A 21,470-nucleotide genomic window follows, 5' to 3' on the forward strand; every position below is an offset into this window, starting at 1 on the left:
AGAGCGGTTCATTCTAAACCTTAGGAAACTGGCCAGTCTCCAAAGTGTTAAACAACTGGTGGTTAGCTAGTGGCCTCAGTGTTAAAATTTCCTCTTTTAAAAGGTCTCTTTCTGAAGAATCTATCATTTCCTTCCCCCCCAAACAAGGGCTGCAGGTGGACTAACATCTCACCACTGTTCTTGGGTGACCAGCTAGAGGTGCTGGGTTTCTTCATGTGGACAGAAGCACACATACATGTCATATTATCCCTGCACTCTGCCTGCTTGTTCCTCTTTAATGAACAGACAGAGTACTCAATTATGCACAAAATCCTACTCTTTGAAGCCAAAACAGTGGAGCAGACATGGAGCCTGCAAGTCAAAATACAGCCAGAGGGTCTGGCTTTCAGGTCTAAAAACCTTGATGGTGCTCCTTAAAAATTAACACTGGCTGCTCTCTGTTGATATGCCTGCTGTTTACCCCAACTTTACAAGAAAGATGTATTTATAAAGACGTTCTTAGGATGTTACAAGAAAATAAATGTTATCTGAGAAAAACAATTTTAAAAAACAAATTATAAAACTGAAGGTTATAAAGCACAAAGCCTGGGAGATAATGTGATGGCTGCAGCACAATGAGAGTGGAACAAACAACGAACACATTCATTTTCACACCTTCTTTCACACTCCTCCTACTGTATGTTGGGACTGCCTTCTTAATTACTGTCTCCAAATGTTCCCCATCTCTGCCTCTCAAATCTCTTCTCAAACACACTTGTTTTGCATCGCATTCCGCTAATATTTCAAGGACAACCTCCCCCTCATTTCACCATCCTTGTGCTATTGTTGCAAGAAACATACTGTAGCTCTTAAGCTTCTGTTCCAAAGTGCATCTGCCTTCTTTTTTTATTATTTGCACAGTACTTACTCTGTAGGCTCTGCAGGACAGGGACCATGTTAATTCTTTACATATCTGTACAGCTGTGGCACATTAGAAAAATAAACAACATTCAGCAAGATCATGCGCTGAGATTTCAAAAAGTAACTAGTGATACTGGTTGCCCTATTGAGACTAGTGGTGGTTGATTTTCAAGAAGTGCACCTGAAAATCAGGTCTCTTTAACGTGTATCAAGTTGAGCACCCAAAAACGGACACGCTCAAAATCACTAAGTGTTTTTGAAAATTCTGGCCATGACTTTTAAGTGTAGCTATTCTGCAGGTACAGAACATTTTTTAATCAGTCTGATATGGAGAATGTTACAAAATATACTGATTTCCAAGTATCTTCTCTCCCTTCCTTATGCTTTTTCAAGAGGCTCACAGACATAGATGTTTTATTGCCTCGGCATTTTAAAATGGACTTTTCTAAATGGCAGGAAACTGTTGTATGTTCAGATTAATAATGTTTTTACAGGGCAGTTTGCACCCTCTTTATCAGAAGGAGGCATCTATTCACTCAGCACGAACTCCCACCAACACTGCGCACAGACAATCCAGGAAGCTTTTGGAGATTGTAGGGACAATTTCCTGGGGCAAGTGCTGGAGGAACCTACTAGGGGCTGTGCTCCTCTTGACCTGCTGCTCACAAATATGGAAGAATTGTGAGGAGTAGAAGTGGGTGGCAACCTGGGCAGCAGTGACCATGAGATGGTCAAGTTCAGGATCCTGACACAAGGAAGAAAGGAGAGCAGCGGAATACAGACCCTGGACTTCGGAAAAGCAGACTTTGACTCCCTCAGGGAATTGATGGGCAGGATCCCCTGGGATGCTAATATGAGAGGGAAAGTAGTCCAGGAGAGGTGGCTGTATTTTAAAGAAGCCTTATTGAGGGTGCAGGAATAAACCATCCCGATGTGCAGAAAGAATAGTAAATATGGCAGGTGACCAGCTTGGCTTAACAGAGAAATCTTTGGTGAGTTTAACACAAAAAGGAAGCTTACAAGAAGTGGAAACTTGGACAGATGACTAGAGCGGAGTAAAAAAATATTGCTCGAGAATGCAGGGGTATAATCAGGAAGGCGAAAGCACAACTGGAGTTGCAACTAGCAAGGGATGTGAAAGGTAACAAGAAGGATTTCTATAGGTATGTTAGCAACAAGAAGGTGGTCAGGGAAAGTGTGGGACCCTTACTGAATGGGGGAGGCAACCTAGTGACGGATGATGCAGAAAAAGCTGAAGTACTCAATGCTTTTTTTGCTTCCGTCTTCACAGAGAAGGTCAGCTCCCAAACTGCTGCACTGGGCAACACAGTATGGAGAGGAGGTGAGCAACCCTCAGTGGTGAAAGAACAGGTTAAGGACTGTTTAGAAAAGCTGGACATGCACAAGTCCACGGGGCCAGATGCAATGCATCTGAGGGTGCTGAGTTGGCTAATGTGATTTCAGAGCCATTAGCCATTATCTTTGAAAACTCATGGTGATTGGGGGAGGTGCCGGATGATTGGAAAAAGGCAAATATAGTGACCATCTTTAAAAAAGGGAAGAAGGAGAATCTGGGGAACTACAGACTGGTCAGACTCACCTCAGTCCCTGAAAAAATCATAGAGCAGGTCCTCAAGGAATCCATTTTGAAGCACTTGGAGGAGAGGAAGGTGATCGGGAACAGTCAGCATGGATTCACCAAGGGCAAGTCATGCCTGACCAGCCTGATTGCCTTCTGTGATGACATAACTGGCTCTGTGGATATGGGCAAAGCGATGGATGTGATTTACCTTGACTTTAGCATAGCTTTTGATACAGTCTCCCACAGTATTCTTGCCAGCAAGTTAAAAAAGTATGGACTGGATGAATGGACTATAAGGTGAATAGAAAGCATGCTAGATTGTCGGGCTCAAAGGGTAGTGATCAACGGCTCCATGACTAGTTGGCAGCCGGTATCAAGTGGAGTGCCTCAGGGGTCGGTCCTGGGGTCAGTTTTGTTCAACATCTTCATTAATGATCTGGATGATGCGATGGACTGCATCCTCAGTAAGTTCGCGGATGACACTAAGCTAGGGGGAAAGGTAGATACACTGGAGGGTAGGGATAGGGTCCAGAGTGATCTAGACAAATTGGAGGATTGAGCCAAAATAAAGCTAATGAGGTTCAACAAGGACAAGTGCAGAGTCCTTAGTGATGGAAGAATCCCATGCACTGCTACAGGCTAGGGACCAACTGGCTAAGCAGCAGTTCTGCAGAAAAGGAACTGGGGATTAGTGGATGAGAAGCTGGATATGAGTCAGTAGTGTGCCCTTGTGCCAAGAAGGCTAATGACATATTGGGCTGCATTAGTAGGAGCACTGCCAGCAGATTGAGGGAAGTGATTATTCCCTTCTATTTTCAACTGGTGAGGCCACATCTGGAGTATTGTGTCCAGTTTTGGGCCCCCCACTACAGAAAGGATGTGGACAAACTGAAGGGAGTCCAGTGGAGGGCAACGACAATGATCACGGGGCCAGGGCACATGACTTATGAGGAGAGGCTGAGGGGACTGGGATTATTTAGTCTGCAGAAGAGAAGAGTGAGGTGGGATTTGATAGCAGCCTTCAACTACCTGAAGGGAGATTCCAAAGAGGATGGAGCTAGGCTGTTCTCAGTGATGGCAGATAACAGAACAAGGAGCAGTGGTCTCAAGTTGCAATGGGGGAGGTCTTGGTTGGATATTAGGAAAAACTATTTCACTAGGAGGTTTTTACGGTCAGGCTTGACAAAGCCCTGGCTGGGATGATTTAGTTGGGTTTGGCCCTGCTTTGAGCAGGGGGTTGGACTAGATGACCTCCTGAGGTCCCTTCCAACCCTGATATTCTATGATTCTATGAAGCACTGGAATGGGTTACCTAGGGAGGTGGTGGAATCTTCATTCTTAGAGGTTTTTAAGGCCCGGCTTGATAAAGCCCTGGCTGGGATGATTTAGTTGGGGATTGGTCCTGCTTTGAGCAGGTGGTGGAACTATATGACCTCCTGAGGTCTCTTCCAACCCTAACCATGTATGATTCTATGACACATATCCTTGCTGTGGCTTATTCATTTAAGACCAGTATTTCTTAAATTCTCCCTAGCCATTTTTCAAATGGCAGTGAGTGTTATAAAAATACATTTCTTAAATTCAGAAATAGTCAGCGACAATGTTTTACCTAGGATATCTTCTTCACGAATGATCTATAAAAGGGAAAAGCACACTTGAGACTACACACAATCAGTAACCCCAATAGAGAAATAATGAATCAGAGACAGTACAACCTTAACAGCCTTTTTTTTTTTTGGAGGGGATGTGATGGAAGGGAGCAGGAGAGAAAGACACAAACTGTCCTTCCTGCCAAAACACAGAAAGCTCACATCTCCAGTCTTTTAACAGCGATTGGGCAATGACTGCCCAACCAGTTTTCATGACTCGAGCTCCCATCTCACGTGAGCACATGGTAAAAACTCTTATGCAAGCCGGGAGGGCAGAGAAGGCAGCCTAAGAAGGATACTGCTGGGAATATGAAAGGAACAGAATTTCAGTGCTCTATGAAGCACTCTATAGAGAATCTTTATGGCCAGGAGACGAGAACAACAACATGCTCATCACAGACTTATTTTAAAAGGAATCTGCTTGCCAGGCTGCCTACACATCCCATTATGGGCATAATGAATCATCTCATTCAGGATATCTGAAGCCAAGGTAGGTTTCCTGACAGACATTTATCAACGCTGTAGATTCTCTCTCTTTTTTCTGTCTTAGCACAAGACAACCTTTCACTAACATGTAACTGTACGGCACATGTTGACACTAAATACACTCTCCAACCTTATTAATTTCCTCCATAGAGGAATATGGTCACCATGCAATGATGTGTCTCTATAAGAGGGCCTCTAGCATTACAGAATCTATGGGCCTGGTCCTCAACTGCAGTAAACTGGAGTAGCTCTATTGAAGTTAATGAGGTATGGGAATTTACACCAGCTAAAGATGTGATCCTATGTTCTAAAACGTAAATCCATGACTCACTAGAAACATTTGTTAACTGTGGGTAAATTGAGGGCCATACCTCCTTATGCTTCCCCCAAAGAAATCAGCATGAAACCACCAGCAGCTACATCACCCGATAACAAAGGTTAGGCCAGTTACAGTACATCCAAAGTAAAACATTTGTTTCAGTCTTTCAACTTCCTTACGACATTAGATCTTCTGAGGTATCTTATATTTACATAGGACTTTTGATCCCAAAGGGCCACAAAGCACTTTAACAAGCTTAAACTGGCATACAAATTAGGATAACTCCACTACCACAAAAGTACAGCCATCTGAGGGCTTATCTACACTACCGTCCGGATCGACAGGCAGCGACTGATCCAGCAGGGGTCGATTTATTGTGTCTAGTATAGACGCGCTAAATCGACCGCCGATCACTCTAGTGTCAACTCCAGTACTCCGCCTCAACGAAAAGCGCAAGGGAAATTGACGGGAGAGCATCTTCTGTCAACACACCACAGTAAGTAGATCTAAGTACATCGACTTCAGCTACGTTATTCACGTAGCTGAAGTTGCATAACCTGGATCAATCCCTGCCCCATAGTGTAGACCAGCCCTGATTCAGCAGCTCACAGCTGTGCAAGACAGGAAGTAAAGAATACTATATCCTAAATAAACCGCAAGAGGGATTTAGGTAGGAAGAATATAATTTCAGAGACATGGCACAGAAGTTAAACGGACATTGTTAGACGAGTTACTTTAAATGCTTCTTCACTGGTACTACAGCAGCTAAAATTATTAACATGGAAAGAATGTTAAAAATCTAATTTAGTTTTCATCATTAATCATCTTGGTTTTCTTTTTGCATTTCACTCCCCGGGATTACAAAACAGACTGGTCAGTTTCACTTACTAGCAGTCATTAACAAGCACAATGTTGCAACATTTGGGTTGCAAACACTGCTGGAGAAAGCTGAAATCCATACCAAACACTGTTTTCTTGGAATTTTAAAAAAAATAATGGAAAGTTTTATTAATCCTAATATGCAATGTATAATTTTGTGTAATTTTATAAAATTTAATGTGGGAGCTAAATCAAAAGTGACTCAAACCCCATTACTCTTATAAAAAAGTAAAATGGGCCTTTTAATGAGATCTTACTTGATAAGCAGACATGACCAAATTTTTATGCCTCTCCACCAAATACCTACAGCCCTGTGTGGATATAAATATATATCTGCATCCAAGGATATAAATTTGTATTCACGGAGGGCTCTACAGATACCTCACCCAGGACTATGCTGGTGTGTTTATTCTGTACTAACTCAGCTCAAAGAGAAACATGCCAGGTGCCAAATCATCAACACCACTTCATGCAGCACCTGCTAGAAAGTATTCTGTACAGGTCATCTGAACAAGTAATGAACTACTCTTGCATAGCTTGTGAACTCTTACAGGATGACAATATAAAGTGTAATGCCTACAGGTTATAACTGTGGATATTCAAAAGAATCTCAATCAATAAAATTCTGGGACATGCTTTGTTCTAACAAAACACATGAACAGATACAACAATTCACTACTTTTGAACGACAACTAGGCAATTTTCAAGCAAAAATCATCCAATAATTGCTGTTCATCACTAAAGTGATCCAGAACACTGTGTGCCCTACACAATAACTTTTGCACACAAGGAAGAGATTTTTTTCCCCCTCTATGACGTCTTAATAGCTAAAAGCTATTAAAAAAGTACTGAAGTATTCATGATTTGGAGAATATCAGATAAACAGCTCCCTAGTTCTTCATTGGGTATCCAGTAGATAAACAGCTGCACCTAGTGGCTGAACATAGCTACAGAATTCAAAGCACTTGCTAGGTTTCATCTGTCCCACCTGTCTGCTGCCAACACCAAAGCTAGTGTTTCACTGTGTTGTTGTTTTTTTTAATCTAACCCAGAAGCTTTTCAGCATAGGAATGGTACAAAAAGGTCCTAATTTAAACCAGTTTAACTGGAATCAAAATAAGCTCAAAGGCTGCAGATTTTTATTAGTGCAGTTTTCTTTATGGAAAAAAAATTCTGGAAGCAAATTACAATTAAAACACGAAGCATAACATGCTCTTTCTCCTCCTCTGCCAACAGTGCCTTTTTGCTGGAATACCTTTTAATATCACCATCGGTAGCAATATCAGTCTATGGTACTCATAGTATCTGAGTACCTCACAATCTTTCAACCCCTGTGAGGTAGGGCAGTGCCATTATCCTCGTGGTACAGATGGTGGAGTGAGGCACACAGAGACTAAGTGACTTGCCCAAGGTCATACAGGAAGTCTTTGGCACAGCAGGGGATTGAACTAGATCTCCAGAGTTCCAGGCTAGCATCCCAATCACTGGCCCATCCTTCCTCTCCAGTTACCCTGTGATGCTGAAATAACATTTAAAAACACATGACAGCCATTGTCCCAGTGCTTTGGGATTTGCTGACAACAAGAAACAGCATGAAATCTGTAACAATTAGATTACAATTTTTGGGCACAAGGCAGGAGTTTTTCAACAATCCACACTGAGACATTAAGTTCAAGTCAGTTGTCAATACTGCCATTTAGGCTATGCACTCACACTCAAGTGGTCATCTTGTTAAAAAAAAAAAAAGTAGGACGTACCAATAATTGGAGTTGTCATGGAAACTAGCACAGAAAGATCCAAAGCTGCCATGGAAATATTCACAGTGTAATTGGTGCCTGGGCGCAAATCAAGACACACCTCTGGAGTCTGTCCGTAAGTGGTGAGGTTAAAGGCCATTTCATGAAAGAACTCCTTCTGATACCAGCGTCGACCCTGTATGTGAAACTGTAATGAAACAGTCACAGTGCTGAAAATGGAAGGCTTTGACACTTCACGTGAGTTCAATTTGTGGGATAGTCTAAACCATTTATCATAAACTTTATGAAAAAGTAATTTACCATATCCTTGTTGAAAATCTACATGTCCATACAAACGTAGCGCATTAAATTTCTTGAGCGTTACTATAATCAGAACATTTCCAGGTTTTATGAAGACACAGCATGCTTGTGGATAAACTGTAATGGCACTATACTAAAGCTAGTTCTTGCACTTCATCCCTCCCTCCCTTTTCTTTTTTTTGGTAAACAAACCCCAGCCCCAAAACTGCTAGTTTGCCAGCTAACAGGAACCAGCAGCCTACTCATGTATCTTCATTGCGGAAACAGGACATTTACAAAGTGGACCCACTTGCATGCTGTGCAGTTATCACTTGATCCTGAAAGGTGTTGAAGCCAACATAAGAACAGCCTTACTGGGTCAGACCAATGGTCCATCTAGCCCACTATCCTGTCTTCTGACAGTGGCCAATGCCAGGTGCTTTAGAGTGAATGAACAGAACAGGCAATTGTCAAGTGATCAATCCCACTGTCCCCTCCCAGCTTTTGACAATCAGAGGCTAGGGACACTCAGATGATTGCACCCCTGACGACCTTGGCTAATAGCCATTGACTGACCTATCTTTGAGGAACTAATCTAATTTTCTTTTGAACTCTGTGCCTTCACAACATCCCCTGGCAACAAGTTCCACAGCTTGACTTGTGCATTCTGTGAAGAAGTTCTTCCTTTTGTTTGTTTTAAACCTGTTGCCTGTTAATTTCATTGGGCAACGCCTGGTTCTTGTGTTATGAGAAGGAGTAAATAACACTTCCTTATTCACTTTCTCCACACCAGTCAAGATTTTATAGACCTCCATCATATCCTAAGCGGAAAAGTCCCAGTCTTTTTAATATCAGAGGGGTAGCCGTGTTAGTCTGGTTCTGTAGAAGCAGCAAAGAATCCTGTGGCACCTTATAGACTAACAGAAGTTTTGCAGCATGAGCTTTCGTGGGTGAATACCCACTTCTTCGGATGCAAGCAGTGGAAATTTCCAGGGACAGGTGTGTATATATAAGCAAGCAAGAAGCAAGCTAGAGATAACGAGGTTAGATCAATCAGGGAGGATGGGGCCCTGTTCCAGCAGCTGAGGTGTGAAAACCAAGGGAAGAGAAACTGGTTCTGTAATTGGCAAGCCATTCACAGTCTTTGTTTAGTCCTAAACTGATGGTGTTAAATTTGCAGATGAACTGGAGCTCAGCCGTTTCTCTTTGAAGTCTGGTCCTAAAGTTTTTTTGCTGTAGGATGGCCACCTTAAAATCTGCTATTGTGTGGCCAGGGAGGTTGAAGTGTTCTCCTACAGGTTTTTGTATATTGCCATTCCTAATGTCTGATTTGTGTCCATTTATCCTTTTCCTTAGAGACTTTCCAGTTTGGCCGATGTACATAGCAGAGGGGCACTGCTGGCATATGATGGCATATATTACATTGGTGGACGTGCAGGTGAATGAACCGGTGATGGTGTGGCTGATCTGGTTAGGTCCTGTGATGGTGTTGCTGGTGTAGATATGTGGGCAGAGTTGGCATCGAGGTTTGTTGCATGGGTTGGTTCCTGAGCTAGAGTTACTATGGTGCGGTGTGCAGTTGTTGGTGAGAATATGCTTCAGGTTGGCAGGTTGTCTGTGGGCGAGGACTGGCCTGCCACCCAAGGCCTGTGAAAGTGTGGGATCATTGTCCAGGATGGGTTGTAGATCCCTGATGATGCGTTGGAGGGGTTTGAGCTGGGGACTGTATGTGATGGCCAGTGGAGTCATAATGTCTCCTCATACGGAAGCTGTTCCATACCCCTAATCATGTTTGTTGCCCTTCTCTGTACCTTTTCCAGTTCTAATATACCCTTGTTTAGATGGGGTGATCAGAACTGCATGCAGTATTCAAGGTGTGGGCATACCATGTATTTATATAGAAACATTATGATATTTTGTTGTATTATCTATCCCGTTCCTAATGGTTCCTAAAATGGTTTGCTTTTTTGACTGCGGGTGCATATTGAATGGATTTTTTCAGAGAACTATCCACAATGATTCCAAGATCTCTTTCCTGAGTGGTAATAGCCAATTTGAACACACTTTTTTTGGATGTGTAGTTGGGATTATGTTTTCCAATTGGCATTACTTTGTATTTATCAACATCGAATTTCATCTGCGATTTTGTTGCCCGGTCACCCAGTTTTGCGAAATCCCTTTTTAATTCTTCGCAGTTTGCTTTGGACTGAACTATCTTGAGTAGTTTAGTATCATCAGCAAATTTTTCCACTTCACTCTTTTTCCAGATCATTTATGAATATATTGTACAGCACTGGTCCCAGTACAGACCCCTGGGGAACACTGCTATTTACCTCTCTCTCTTCTGAAAAATGGCCGTTTATTACTACCCTTTGTTTCCTGTCTTTTAACCAGTTACTGATCCATGAGAGGACCTTCCCTCTTATCTCATGCCTGTCTAGCTTGCTTAAGAGCCTTTGGTTAGGGACCTCGTCAAAGGCTTTCTGAAAGTCCAAGTGTGCTATATCCACATGAAATGAAAATGCCCAGTCCCTCTCAGGACCAAGTTATAGACAGCTGGGCTTGTATGTACACTTGTAGTCATGCATATTTTCCACTGCTCTGGTGCCAAATAGTCACAATGTTAGTAACTCAAAACAAACAATTTCACAGTTCTATCTATTCTCAGTTTTTTTAGTAAGAAAAAAAATAGACCACATGCTCTGTTTAAATCTTACAGGCTGTCCCTCAGCTAGAGGGATGCAATAAACTCTAGATAATCTCTAACTGTGGAAACTTTAGATAAGAGCAGCCAGTCTCGGGCCCACCACAGACAGCCTCAGTGGAGGGTCCACAGCAGGGTGAGAGGATCATTGAGACTACATGGAAAGGCACATTGGCCTGTTTGAGTTTGTGTAAAGAACGAGGAATAGCTGAAGGCTGGAGACGAACAGAGCAGCAGAAAGGAAGAAATAAACAACAAGCAGAAAACAGAGGTGAGCAAGAAACAACAAAAAGCATGGTTGTGTGTAGTCTTTTTCAAACGATGATCCACTGGCCTGTTTAGTTTTCTTACGATGCTGCATGCCAGGTTCCCCTGTCACTGTGACTCAATGCCATGCAAGAAGAGTGGAGACAGGGGAGGCTCTATGTATTTTGCTGCCCCAGGCACGGCAGTCAGGGTGGCTTTTGGCAGCATGCCTGCGGGAGGTCTGCTGGTAACGCGGATTTGGCGGCTTGTCTGCGGGAGGTCCGCCAGTCCCGCGCCTTCGACGTACCCACCGCTGAATTGCCGCCGAAACCGCGGGACCGGTGGACCTCCTGCAGGCATGCTACCAAAGGCTGCCTGACTGCTGCCCTCACGGCGACTGGCAGGCCGCCCCCTGCGGCTTGCCGCCCCAGGCATACGCTTGGAGAGCTGGTGCCTGGAGCCGCCCCTGAGTGGAGATCCGAAAAGCAACAACGTATGAAGACTCTGGTTTGCCAATATTTGCTTGATTTTGATTTTTTTTAAATAAAACATTCAAAATATGTATCACTTACTGAATAGATTTCCTTCCTACCAGCTCTCCTTAGGCTTTGCCTCCATTTCAAGCAGGTGTCGTTAAGTATCACCATATTACTGAAGGCTTCCTTTACTGCAGAGAGAGTGAGAAAGGGGGAAGCCTCATAACTAAAAACATTTTTAAAACCTTCCTGTAACATTATTGATCACGACTGGCTTAAAATGACACGGTCTGAGTCTGTTTTTACTTTAGAGGATCCAGCGTTGTTAGGAGGGAGTGGAACCTCATTCCTTTCTGAGTGCCCAAATATTGTAAATCGGGTATAATATTTTAAAATGAAATTATGGTTTCAAAAAAACCCAAATGTAGTATTAAAGGAATTTTAAAGCCTCCCCACAAATTAAGGTAAACATCAGTTGCCTAAGTCTAGGGGAGGGTGTAGTTTTAGAAGGGTGACTTGGCTTTCTCCTTTTACAATCAAAGTAATAGTGGTAAGCGACAGCTTTGGGGAAACAGCATATACCACAAGTCAAATATTTCTGTTTCAAAACCTGCTCCCTGCTACGTATGGGCCAAAACGACACAGACAATAGAAGCAGTTCTCATCGAACCAGTAGGAGGGAAGGATGGGCACCTGGCTTCTTGTCAAATTACACCAGGGCTTTTGCGGCATTTCCAAAAGGAATCGCTATTGACAGTGGTAAATTCTACGTGTGTTACTGCAGAGCTGAAAGTGCCAATTGGCTGTTGCTGTGGTACAAGGGCACTGGTTGCTGGAGATACCTTCCCAGAGGAGCAATTCGGTAGGTACTGGAGTAAAATGGGAATTTTGCTTTCAGCCCATCTCAACTCTTTGCACCACTAATGCAGATGACAAACATTATGAGCCAGATTTTCAAGACTGCTCATCAACCACAAGTAGGGTCATATTTTCAAAAGTGCTCAGTACCCAGCTATACCCAAGTATTCCCACATCTTGAAAACCTGGCCACTTGTGTAAGTGCCTAAGTGAGAGCTGATGGGTGATAAGCAATTTTGAAAATCTGGCTTGACCCCCATTTTTACTAATATGTGGGGTTAGGGGCAGGGATTCCTTGAACTACTTATATTCCAAAAAAGCCTCTTCCTTCAGTGAATAAACAAAATATTAAACATCAAATGTTTCAGGCTTTGATGATCCAAACACAACATGCACAACAGTTTTGTTTAGGAACTAAGACCTACTTTTCCACTGAAAGAACAGTACTATTCATATAGGTTACATTCCTCAAAACAATATCTCAATAACACTTAGCACATGGAGTACCAGCTTATCTGTAAGGTTATTTTAAAATATTCATTACTTCCCAGTCACACTCAAAAAAACTTAGATTTCTGAGGGTATCATTTGGACAAACAAGGGCTAAAAAATTCTGATACAGTATCCTTAGTGTATAGAGTTATTCTTAGCCATTGCAGCACATACACTATGAAAAAAAAATGCGCTGTTGCAATTCTTAAGCATAAAGATGTGAGTTAAGGGAACAATGTCAGTTACAGTAGAACCTCAGAGTTATGAACACCTCAGAAATAGAGGTGGTTCATAACTCTGAACAAAATGCTATGGTGGTTCTTTCCAAAGTTTACAGCTGAACACTGACTTAATACAGCTTTGAAACTTTATTATGCAGAAGAAAATAGCTGCTTTTAACCATTTTAATATAAATGAAACAAGCACAGAAACAGTTTCCTTACCTTGTCAACCACCTGTCCCAGACCTGAGAAAATGTGCAGGAGGGAAAATACATGAGGCCCCTCCCTCCACCACGCTGCTAAAGAGAACTGTGATCAATTGCTCTCCACGTCCACTGAATGTAGGGCAAGAAGTAATGGGCTTATTCGTCAGCAAGGGAGACTTAGGTTAGATATTAGGAAAAACTTTTGAACTATAAGGGTAGTTAAGCACTGGATAGGTTACCGAGGGAGGCTGTAGAATCCCCGTCATCGGAGGTTTTTAGGAACAGGTTGGACAGACACCTGTTAGGGACGGTCTAGGTTTACTTGGTCCTGCCTCAGTGCAGGGGGCTGGATTTGATCACCTCTCAAGGTCTCTTCCAGCCCTACGCTTCCCTTTCAAGACAGATGCCTTGTACTCCTTTCCTTTGGGGCTTATCTTATTTCATTAATGAAATTAAGGCCTTTTTCACCAATTTAAACACTAACACTCAAGTCTGTCCTCACTGACATCTGTCTCCAGCAGCAAGACAAAACATGATGTTCAAACAGCTGTTTTTAAAAGGCTTCAGCTCTCTCCAGAGCAGCTTCAAAAGGACTGCTGATGGGGAGAGAAAGATGTGAAATTCAGCTAAAAATAACAAAAAATGTTCAACATTTTACCCTGACTTCTTTTTTTGCCCTCTGATCGGTATAGTCATATGATGGAGGCTGACATGGCAAACAAGTTCCAAGCTCTGAGCTACAAGGTCATGGCCAGAAAGCTTTGGTACATCTACACAGGGATAAAAGACCCGTGGCATGGCCCATGTCAGCTGACTCAGGCTCATGGGCTCAGGCACTGGCACTGGGCCTAAAAATTGCTCTGTGGAAATTCAGGCTTGGGATGGAACTCAAGCTCTGGGACCCTCCACCCTCACCACCCTGAGTCAGCTGACCCGGGCCAGCCATGGGTTTGATTGCTGTGTAGACATGGCCTTTGTAACACAGTTGGCAGGTTTAAATCTTTCCACCTTATTTTCTCTTTTCTAAAGATCAAGTGGAGGCACAAGGTATGTTTCTTTATGGGCTTGTCTATGTTGTGCATTAGTCCACAACAGAGAGGTATAAATTCTCATGTGCACTAGCATGTCCTGCACTAACTGGCCTGTGTGTTTGCGCACACCAAAAAGTTCCTGAGTGTGCGCTGATCTAGTTCATAGGGAACTCTTAGTGCTCACCAACAGAGTCCACAGGCAGTTAGTGTGCAGAACACTAGTGCGTGCTGTAATTTATTCTCCTCTGGTCTGGACTATTGTATCACGTAGACGAGCTCCACATCTGCAGAAAGTCTTGGAAGCTTACAAATACTAAAGCCTTCTGGGTTTGCACTATCCTCCCCACGAATAGTTCTCCAAGAGTCAGGTGTGTTAATGCAACAGGCTAAATTTTCCTGTCTCAGTCTCTTGGTGAGAAGGAATGATACTGTGATTAAAACACAAAGCTAGGAGTTAGGAGATCTGTTCATTATTTGTTATTTGTTTTGATGCCCCTGGTTACAGGGTGTTTTATGATCAATAGTAATTATTTATATCAGAAGCACAAGGTTGTAAAGAGTGTGATTTTTGTTAATGGATTTAATCTCATTTAAATTTAAGCTTCCTGGACCATTCGCATTTCATTTTAATTTTTAGTCTTCGTCCAACATTTGCATCTCACATTTGGACCTCAAGAGGTTGAGAGGTACAAAGTATGTGAAAGCAAGAGAAAATGTTTTCGGATCCACCTTCTGGGCTCCAAAAAATGAAATGAGACTCACACACTGACTTATCTCTATGAGTTATAAATGTTTCAAAGCGTCATACCTACCCTCTGTCTTAACTGCTATAGTAATTAGGGCCGAGGTCCCCTTAGAGGATGCTGTAGTGATGTTCACCATGTAGTTAGCATCAGAGTTCAGCTCTAAACACACCTCTGGAGTCTCTTCACCTGTTGTGAAGTTAAATATCATTTCACGAGAGAATTCCTTCTGGTACCGTCTTCGTCCCAATACATGAAACTGTTGTGGGATTTAAAAAAAGATGATTATATTAGCAGTGGAGCTCCAAAATTCAGAATGCTGGTTCATTAAAGTAACAGCAGCCTACTTATCCTTGCTTTAAAGGGACTGAAGAGCTGATGAGCTTTGCTGAGCAGAGATGGTCGGCTCAATCAGAGCCTTAATTTGTTCCCACCTACTAAAACAATTATTAAAATAATTAGCACTTGTCCTAGGCACTACCGCAATACAAATCAGAATAAGCCACTCTCTCCCAATGTTAACGCTACTATATCTGCTGTTAATTTTCCTGTACTTTTGCATATTTTTCTCCCTGGTCCACAGAAGCATCAACAGTTGATGAAAAACAGGGAACTCCAAGCTTCCATCTCATCTGACCTGGCTGGTGCAGTGAAATGAATGGCCAGGGTTGGTTTGAGATTCGGGCATGGATGAGGGTGATCTGATGGAGACTCAACATAGACACTGTTACACTTAACTATTCCTTTATCACCTCCAGACTAAACTGCTAGGAAGTGCTCTAAATGAAGCTGTTTGGAAGCTGAATTTAGTGCAAAATGGAACTGCTCAGTTAAGTGCAGGAAGCACATTATCCCAGCGGTCTTTAGTTTGTATTCACTGCCTATTACCTGTTCGGTACAGGTTTAAGGAATTGGTTTTGAACTGTAAAACCCTAATAATTTCAGGCAAGACTACTTTGTACACTGCCTCTTTCCCACCTCAGTTGTGAGCAACAAATGTACTCAAGCTAATGGTTCTTGTGGTGTATAAGAGAGGAGGATAGTGGCAGGTCATTTTCCAGGAATGGTCCCCAACTTTGGAACCTGTTCCCACCCTGGTCTGTTAGAGATGGGAATTTTTAACCACCTGAACATGCTGTAAAAGTCAACTTTTTCTCTGGGCTTTTCACTGGGATATCACCATTGCCTGAATGTGGGGATTTACATCATCAGATTATTAGTTTAAGTTATCCCGGTTGGGCAATTCATTTCTATGCCTTTATATTTCCCATTCTATTGTTATTTTTGCATATTTAAATATTACAGAAGTACCTAGAGCCAAAGACAGGCCCTTTCAAAAAGTCTCACACATAAAATGCATCACACTAAAACAGGTTCTTTAGATGAATCTACTGAACTGGATGTGAGGTTTCAGTATATTCCTTCATTGCTCAAAACAAATGTTCCCAACATCCACGTGTGGCAGGAAATATGATCTGGTGCTTAGCGCCGGGGACTGGGAGTTAGAAGACATGGGTTCTGTTCCTGGCTCTGACACAGATTTGTTGCGTGACCTTGGACAAGCCACTTTGCCCCTCAGTGACTTCAATGGGATTTAAGCATGTGTCTAAGTGCTCTGCTGAATATGGACAATTTCCTCAATCAGAGCCTTAATTTCTTCCCACTTACTAAAATGATTAAAATTATTCCCATATGTTTGTACAGCTCCTAGCAGAATGGGACCCTGGTCCATGACTGGGTCCTCTAGGCACTTCTGCAACACAAAATATATAACGAATGACTCTCTCCCAGTGTTACAGTATCTAACAGTACTGTATTTGCTGTTAATGTCCCTGTAGCTTTTCTATTTGAACAGAGGTGGGCTCAAGCTTTAGGGCCTCAGTCAAAGTTTGGTGAACCCTTTACCCAACCTGATGACGGGGATGTATTTTTTTACCCCTCAATCATTCACCCAGCCTCACTGAAAGTGCTATATGGTTCTTACTGGAAAGAAAGAGAAAACAATTTACCCTTCATTCAACACTGTAGTAGACCCAGCTAAATAAATCTTCAAAGCTGTTCAGCTGCCCAGATTGGTTCCAAAATTCCCCCTCAGACACACACAGAAATTGTGTCTCACTTACTGTGTATGTTTCCTTTGTCCCAGCTCTTGCAACTTTTCTCTGCCACTTCACGCAGGTTTCATTAAATATGGACACATTGCTGAGCAATTCCTCTTCTGCACACAGGAAAATAAACACTGAAGGGAAACTTGTGCTGTTATCTTTACAATAAACTAAAAGTACCATTCATCTCACTCTCTCTAATGTGCTCTGTGATGTGCCTCTTACAAGGGATAAAATAGGGCATGCAAAAATAGAAGGGATGTTTTAATTCCACTCTGTAGACTCCTGAAGTTATGAATATGAGATCAAAGTGAAGGAGCAAGTACAGCTCTAGAGATTATTTCACTGAGTACCAATCTGGCACAGAATGCCATGAATAATGAGAACAAAAACAAACAGGTTTTGGTTTTTAGTGTATGATAGTTTCACTTCCATTGGCTGGAAAGTCCTGAAAGAGGACATTACAGTCTATTCATTTCAGAAGAAGACACTACTGCTATCTAGGCATTTACCATCTAGATAAGCATGGTGTATCTTGTTTTAGGATTCTCCATACAGACTTGATCCTTCTTATGTTGGAGGCCAATCCAGTCTGAACAGACGTTGGGAAGCAGTCTAGCTCTGCCTTGAGCATTCCTACTAGTGCGGTATGTATGCAATTTGCATACTGTGCTCTGTATTCAGGGTAATGCCCTTCACTAACGTGAGTGTACATGTAACAATACTGTCCTCTAGAAGCTGGAAAGCAAGAACGTGTCTGATCTATAACTACTGACACCCACTAGAGAGATGCTCCCTGATCTCAAGCTGCAGAGTGACTGTTTCTGGATCTCACAAGACTGAGTGGTTTATAGATCTTTAAATTGGTGTATGAAGCAGCTCTACAATATGAGGACTGCATCGGTTAACACAAATTATATGGCAATAAAAAAGGAAGACTGGATTAGGAAATGGTGCATTCCCAGGAACATTTGCAAAAAGGAAAAAGAGACTTATGAAACCTTAAAGAAAACAACCTTTATGAAATCACTTTAGGAAGGGGGGATGTCTAGACTTAAAACAGCGCTTGCGGTCTGGGTTCATTCATTCATTCTTGTTTGTTTTATAAAGCATCCTTTTCATCCTTCTTCCCACAAGGCTATACACTTAGTGATGCGTTGTTATTAACAGTCACGCTTCTACAGCACTGTAAATTCACAGGATATTTTGCATATCATGTAAAAAGATGTTCTATAGCCCAAAGAAAATGCAAATCAAAAAGAACAAATTTTCCAGTACTTTGTCAAGCAAATCTCTCATGGCAGTCAATGGGCATTTTGCCTGAATACAGACCGTACAGTATTTATCCCTAATTTAGACAAGACAATCAGATATCCTCTTCATGCCCCTGCACATCTTCCGGTAACTCTGATGGGTTTTGAGAAGGAGCAACAAGAGAGGAACTTACCCCCTTAATGTGACAATGTAAGACTGATTGCTTCATAGATTTGTCCCTCTACTTATCTTCTTCGAACCTCAAATGTCTCTCATTGGAATAGTCAGAATTCAAAACATAGTAAGCCTGTTATTATGCACAGTCACTGCACTAGGAACTTAACCTACTCCTCTTATTATTATCATCTATTTGTATGATTATGGCACCTAGGAGCCCCAGGACCAGGACACCACTGTGCTAGGTGCTGTACAAACAAAACAAAAGATGGTCTCTGCCCCCCAAAGAGTTTACAACTGAAGTATAAGAAACACCAGATGGACACCGACCGATGGAAGAGTACAAGGAAACAATGAGACAATGTCCAGGAGAACAGCACTTACCAGTTGTTGGGAGCATTATGGGGATTTGTAAAACAAGCTTGGTAGATGCCTCAGTGATAGACACAGTATAGTTTACGCCCAGTTGTAGAGGCAGGCACACCTCTGGGTTCGCTTCCTCTGTGGTGAAGTTAATCATCATTCCATGGGAGGATTTCACCAAGTATCCATGTTGTTCCTGCATGTGAAACTGTCACAGAAATAAACCAAACAAACTTTTAATAAGATCTTCAGGAAAACTCAGGAGCTTCACACAGCTGTTTAAAAATCACGTCAAATTACTAACTTTTTTCACAGCATTTTTTTTTTTAAGGATTGTTAAAACTTCCACTAAAATCTTTAATCCCAAACCTTACTTTTCTCTTCAGCTATTAATAAAAATTACATGTCTCACTCACTTGGTAGGTTTCCTTCACCCCAATTCTTCCAGAATGTCTCTTCCATTTCAAACAGGTATCATTAAATACTGAAACATTGCGGAATCCTTCCTCTTCTACAGAACAGAAGAAAAGGAAAAGTCATAGCCTCTCAAAAACCATTGCCCTGCACCGAGATAAATTTCCTCCTTATTGCATTTAAAAGCTAACCCGATGTTCTTGTCATTTACAATGGATTATTTGCAGTAACGGTTAGAAGCTCCGCTGTGCTCTGCACAGTACTAACACAGAATACGAGAGCGCTCTGGCACTGAAGAAATGACAATCCAAACAGACAAGACAGATGAAGAGCTGGAGGCAAAATCGAGGCACTCAGAAGCAAAGTAACACGATCACACAGCAGCTCAATGGCAGGGCTGGGCACAGAACCTAACCTGTGCTCTCTCCAGTGGGCCACACTGCCTCGGTAGTCTCTAAATGTTCCCCTCAGACCTGTATGGTGGATTTCAACTCTGATATTTTGCTCTGGTTTTATGCACTTATGTCTCACTATTAACAACAGGACTGCCAAGCACGCAGAGAGAGAACAAACTACACCCTGCTATTCTAAGTTATTTTTTTCACTTAAATGAATTGCATTTATCATATTTTTAAAAATATTAAAAAAGAACAAATGTTTATACCAGAAAATATTTTCCAGTAGTATCATCCTCTGCATACGTATTTACATTGAACGTACGGTTGCCAATACAAAAACATGGCAAGTTTCATTTAAGCAATAAAACACACTACAGACAATGCATTTCTGTACCCCTCAGAGAGTGCCAAACAGTGAAAAACTGAAGTCCTGACCATATATCTCCTGGTCCCTCCCACACAGCTTCCCTTCAGCAACTAATTGGCCTGACCATATCTCATGGTCTTTCCTTTCAAGGCCTATTTGGCCTGATCATACATTATGGCCCTTCATGCAGCTTCTCTCCAGCAACCACCTCATCTAGAGCTTTGAATCCAGTAAATGCATTACTCCTCACATTGGCAATCCCTCACCCAGTTGACTAGAGTCAGAATGAATCAGCCACATGAGCATATTTACTGTGAGCTGCCTTCCCTTAACGCTAACAGCTAAGTAACTCAAACAGCATAACACTTACCAACTGTATTGATTGTTACAGTGACTGGTCTCGAGGGCTCAGGAGACAATACAGCGATGTTCACAGTGTAGTTACTGCCTTCTTTTAGGTCTAGACACAGCTCTGGAGTTTCTTTCTCTGCCGTGAAGTTAAACTTTGCTTCATGAAAAAATGCCGTTTGATGCCATCTTCGCCCTTGTACATGAAACTTTAGAAGGAAAAGAAACTCAAAATTTGAGTTCTATAGCCCTTGCTGTGTATTTTATGAATGCGAGTATTGCAGTCAGCATGTGGGTTTTCAGTAACTCCATGCAACCACCAGCATATTCTCTCATTTTATCATCTTTCGCCATCCTATCACCTTACTCTATGCAATGCAAATCTCTACTCTATCAACAAGTCCCCATTTCTACTCATGGATTCAATTCTGTATTTGCACCTATATTCGTCTTGGCATATTGATTGCTTTTTTTTTTTTACTATATTAATGAATTTGCTCCTTATTTTCTTTTGCATTAACCACTGTGCTGCCCTGTTAACAGATTCACTGCTATTTTAATTAAGTTGTTGCTATATTCTCTATCATTTTCATACTGAAATGAACATACTGGCCTATTACTGGATACTGTGTTGACATGCAGGGCAACATTCAGCCGTCAGAACTCTGAAGAAAGGGAGCCAGAGTCTATTTGGGAGCAGGAGCTAGAGGCAACAGCCTGGAGCTAACTGTGGAGAGAAGGCCAAGCAGTTTAGGAACTGACAGGTTGACAGCCGGCCTCAGAAGCAACCGGTCACTGGTAAGGGGCCACCAGGGGTAGCAGTGGATGTGGATAACCAGGAGTGGCCTGTGGGGATGGATCTGAGCAAGATTATAGGAGCTGGATAAAAGGATTGAACTCTGGCTGGGGGGCTCTGCAGGCCAGTGCATGATTATCTCTGGCAGAGAGGCAACCTGGGGTGAATTTTCCTGGGCTAGGCTTGAGGAGCACCAACATGATGCTCCTGTACTGCACTGCCCTTAGGGGCTTGACTGGGACCTGCTGTGTCTTACATTTGTCATCTTTTATTTGTATCTTAAAGCCAGGAGTAACTGCACTGTTTATTTATGGGGGGAGAAGGGGAAAGCACATATAAGGCAAAAAATAAAGTGATCCTTTGTGATACACCACAGTCTGCAAGTGTTTACTGAAACCCCACCAAAGGCTAATATCTGAA

General features: G+C 42.2%; 1 protein-coding gene across 3 annotated transcripts in view; it reads right to left on the minus strand.

The window, feature by feature from the left end:
- The window catches only part of SUSD1 (sushi domain containing 1), an 85,307-nt gene that overhangs the window by 23,557 nt on the left and 40,280 nt on the right, over positions 1-21,470 (minus strand). For 2 of the 3 annotated variants that reach the window (XM_045022052.1, XR_006580607.1), the window contains exons 11-17: positions 20,277-20,463; positions 19,144-19,238; positions 18,749-18,935; positions 16,952-17,046; positions 14,898-15,087; positions 11,374-11,468; positions 7,573-7,759 (exon numbers count right to left, since the gene is read on the minus strand). In XM_045022052.1, coding sequence (XP_044877987.1) covers positions 7,573-7,759; positions 11,374-11,468; positions 14,898-15,087; positions 16,952-17,046; positions 18,749-18,935; positions 19,144-19,238; positions 20,277-20,463 — 1,036 coding nt within the window. The remainder of the gene's footprint in view (positions 1-7,572; positions 7,760-11,373; positions 11,469-14,897; positions 15,088-16,951; positions 17,047-18,748; positions 18,936-19,143; positions 19,239-20,276; positions 20,464-21,470) is intronic. The other variant, XM_045022053.1, reaches the window with a different exon arrangement.

Source organism: Mauremys mutica, chromosome 6 (genome assembly GCF_020497125.1).
Source record: "Mauremys mutica isolate MM-2020 ecotype Southern chromosome 6, ASM2049712v1, whole genome shotgun sequence".
In the NCBI taxonomy this organism is placed as follows: Eukaryota; Metazoa; Chordata; order Testudines; family Geoemydidae; genus Mauremys; species Mauremys mutica.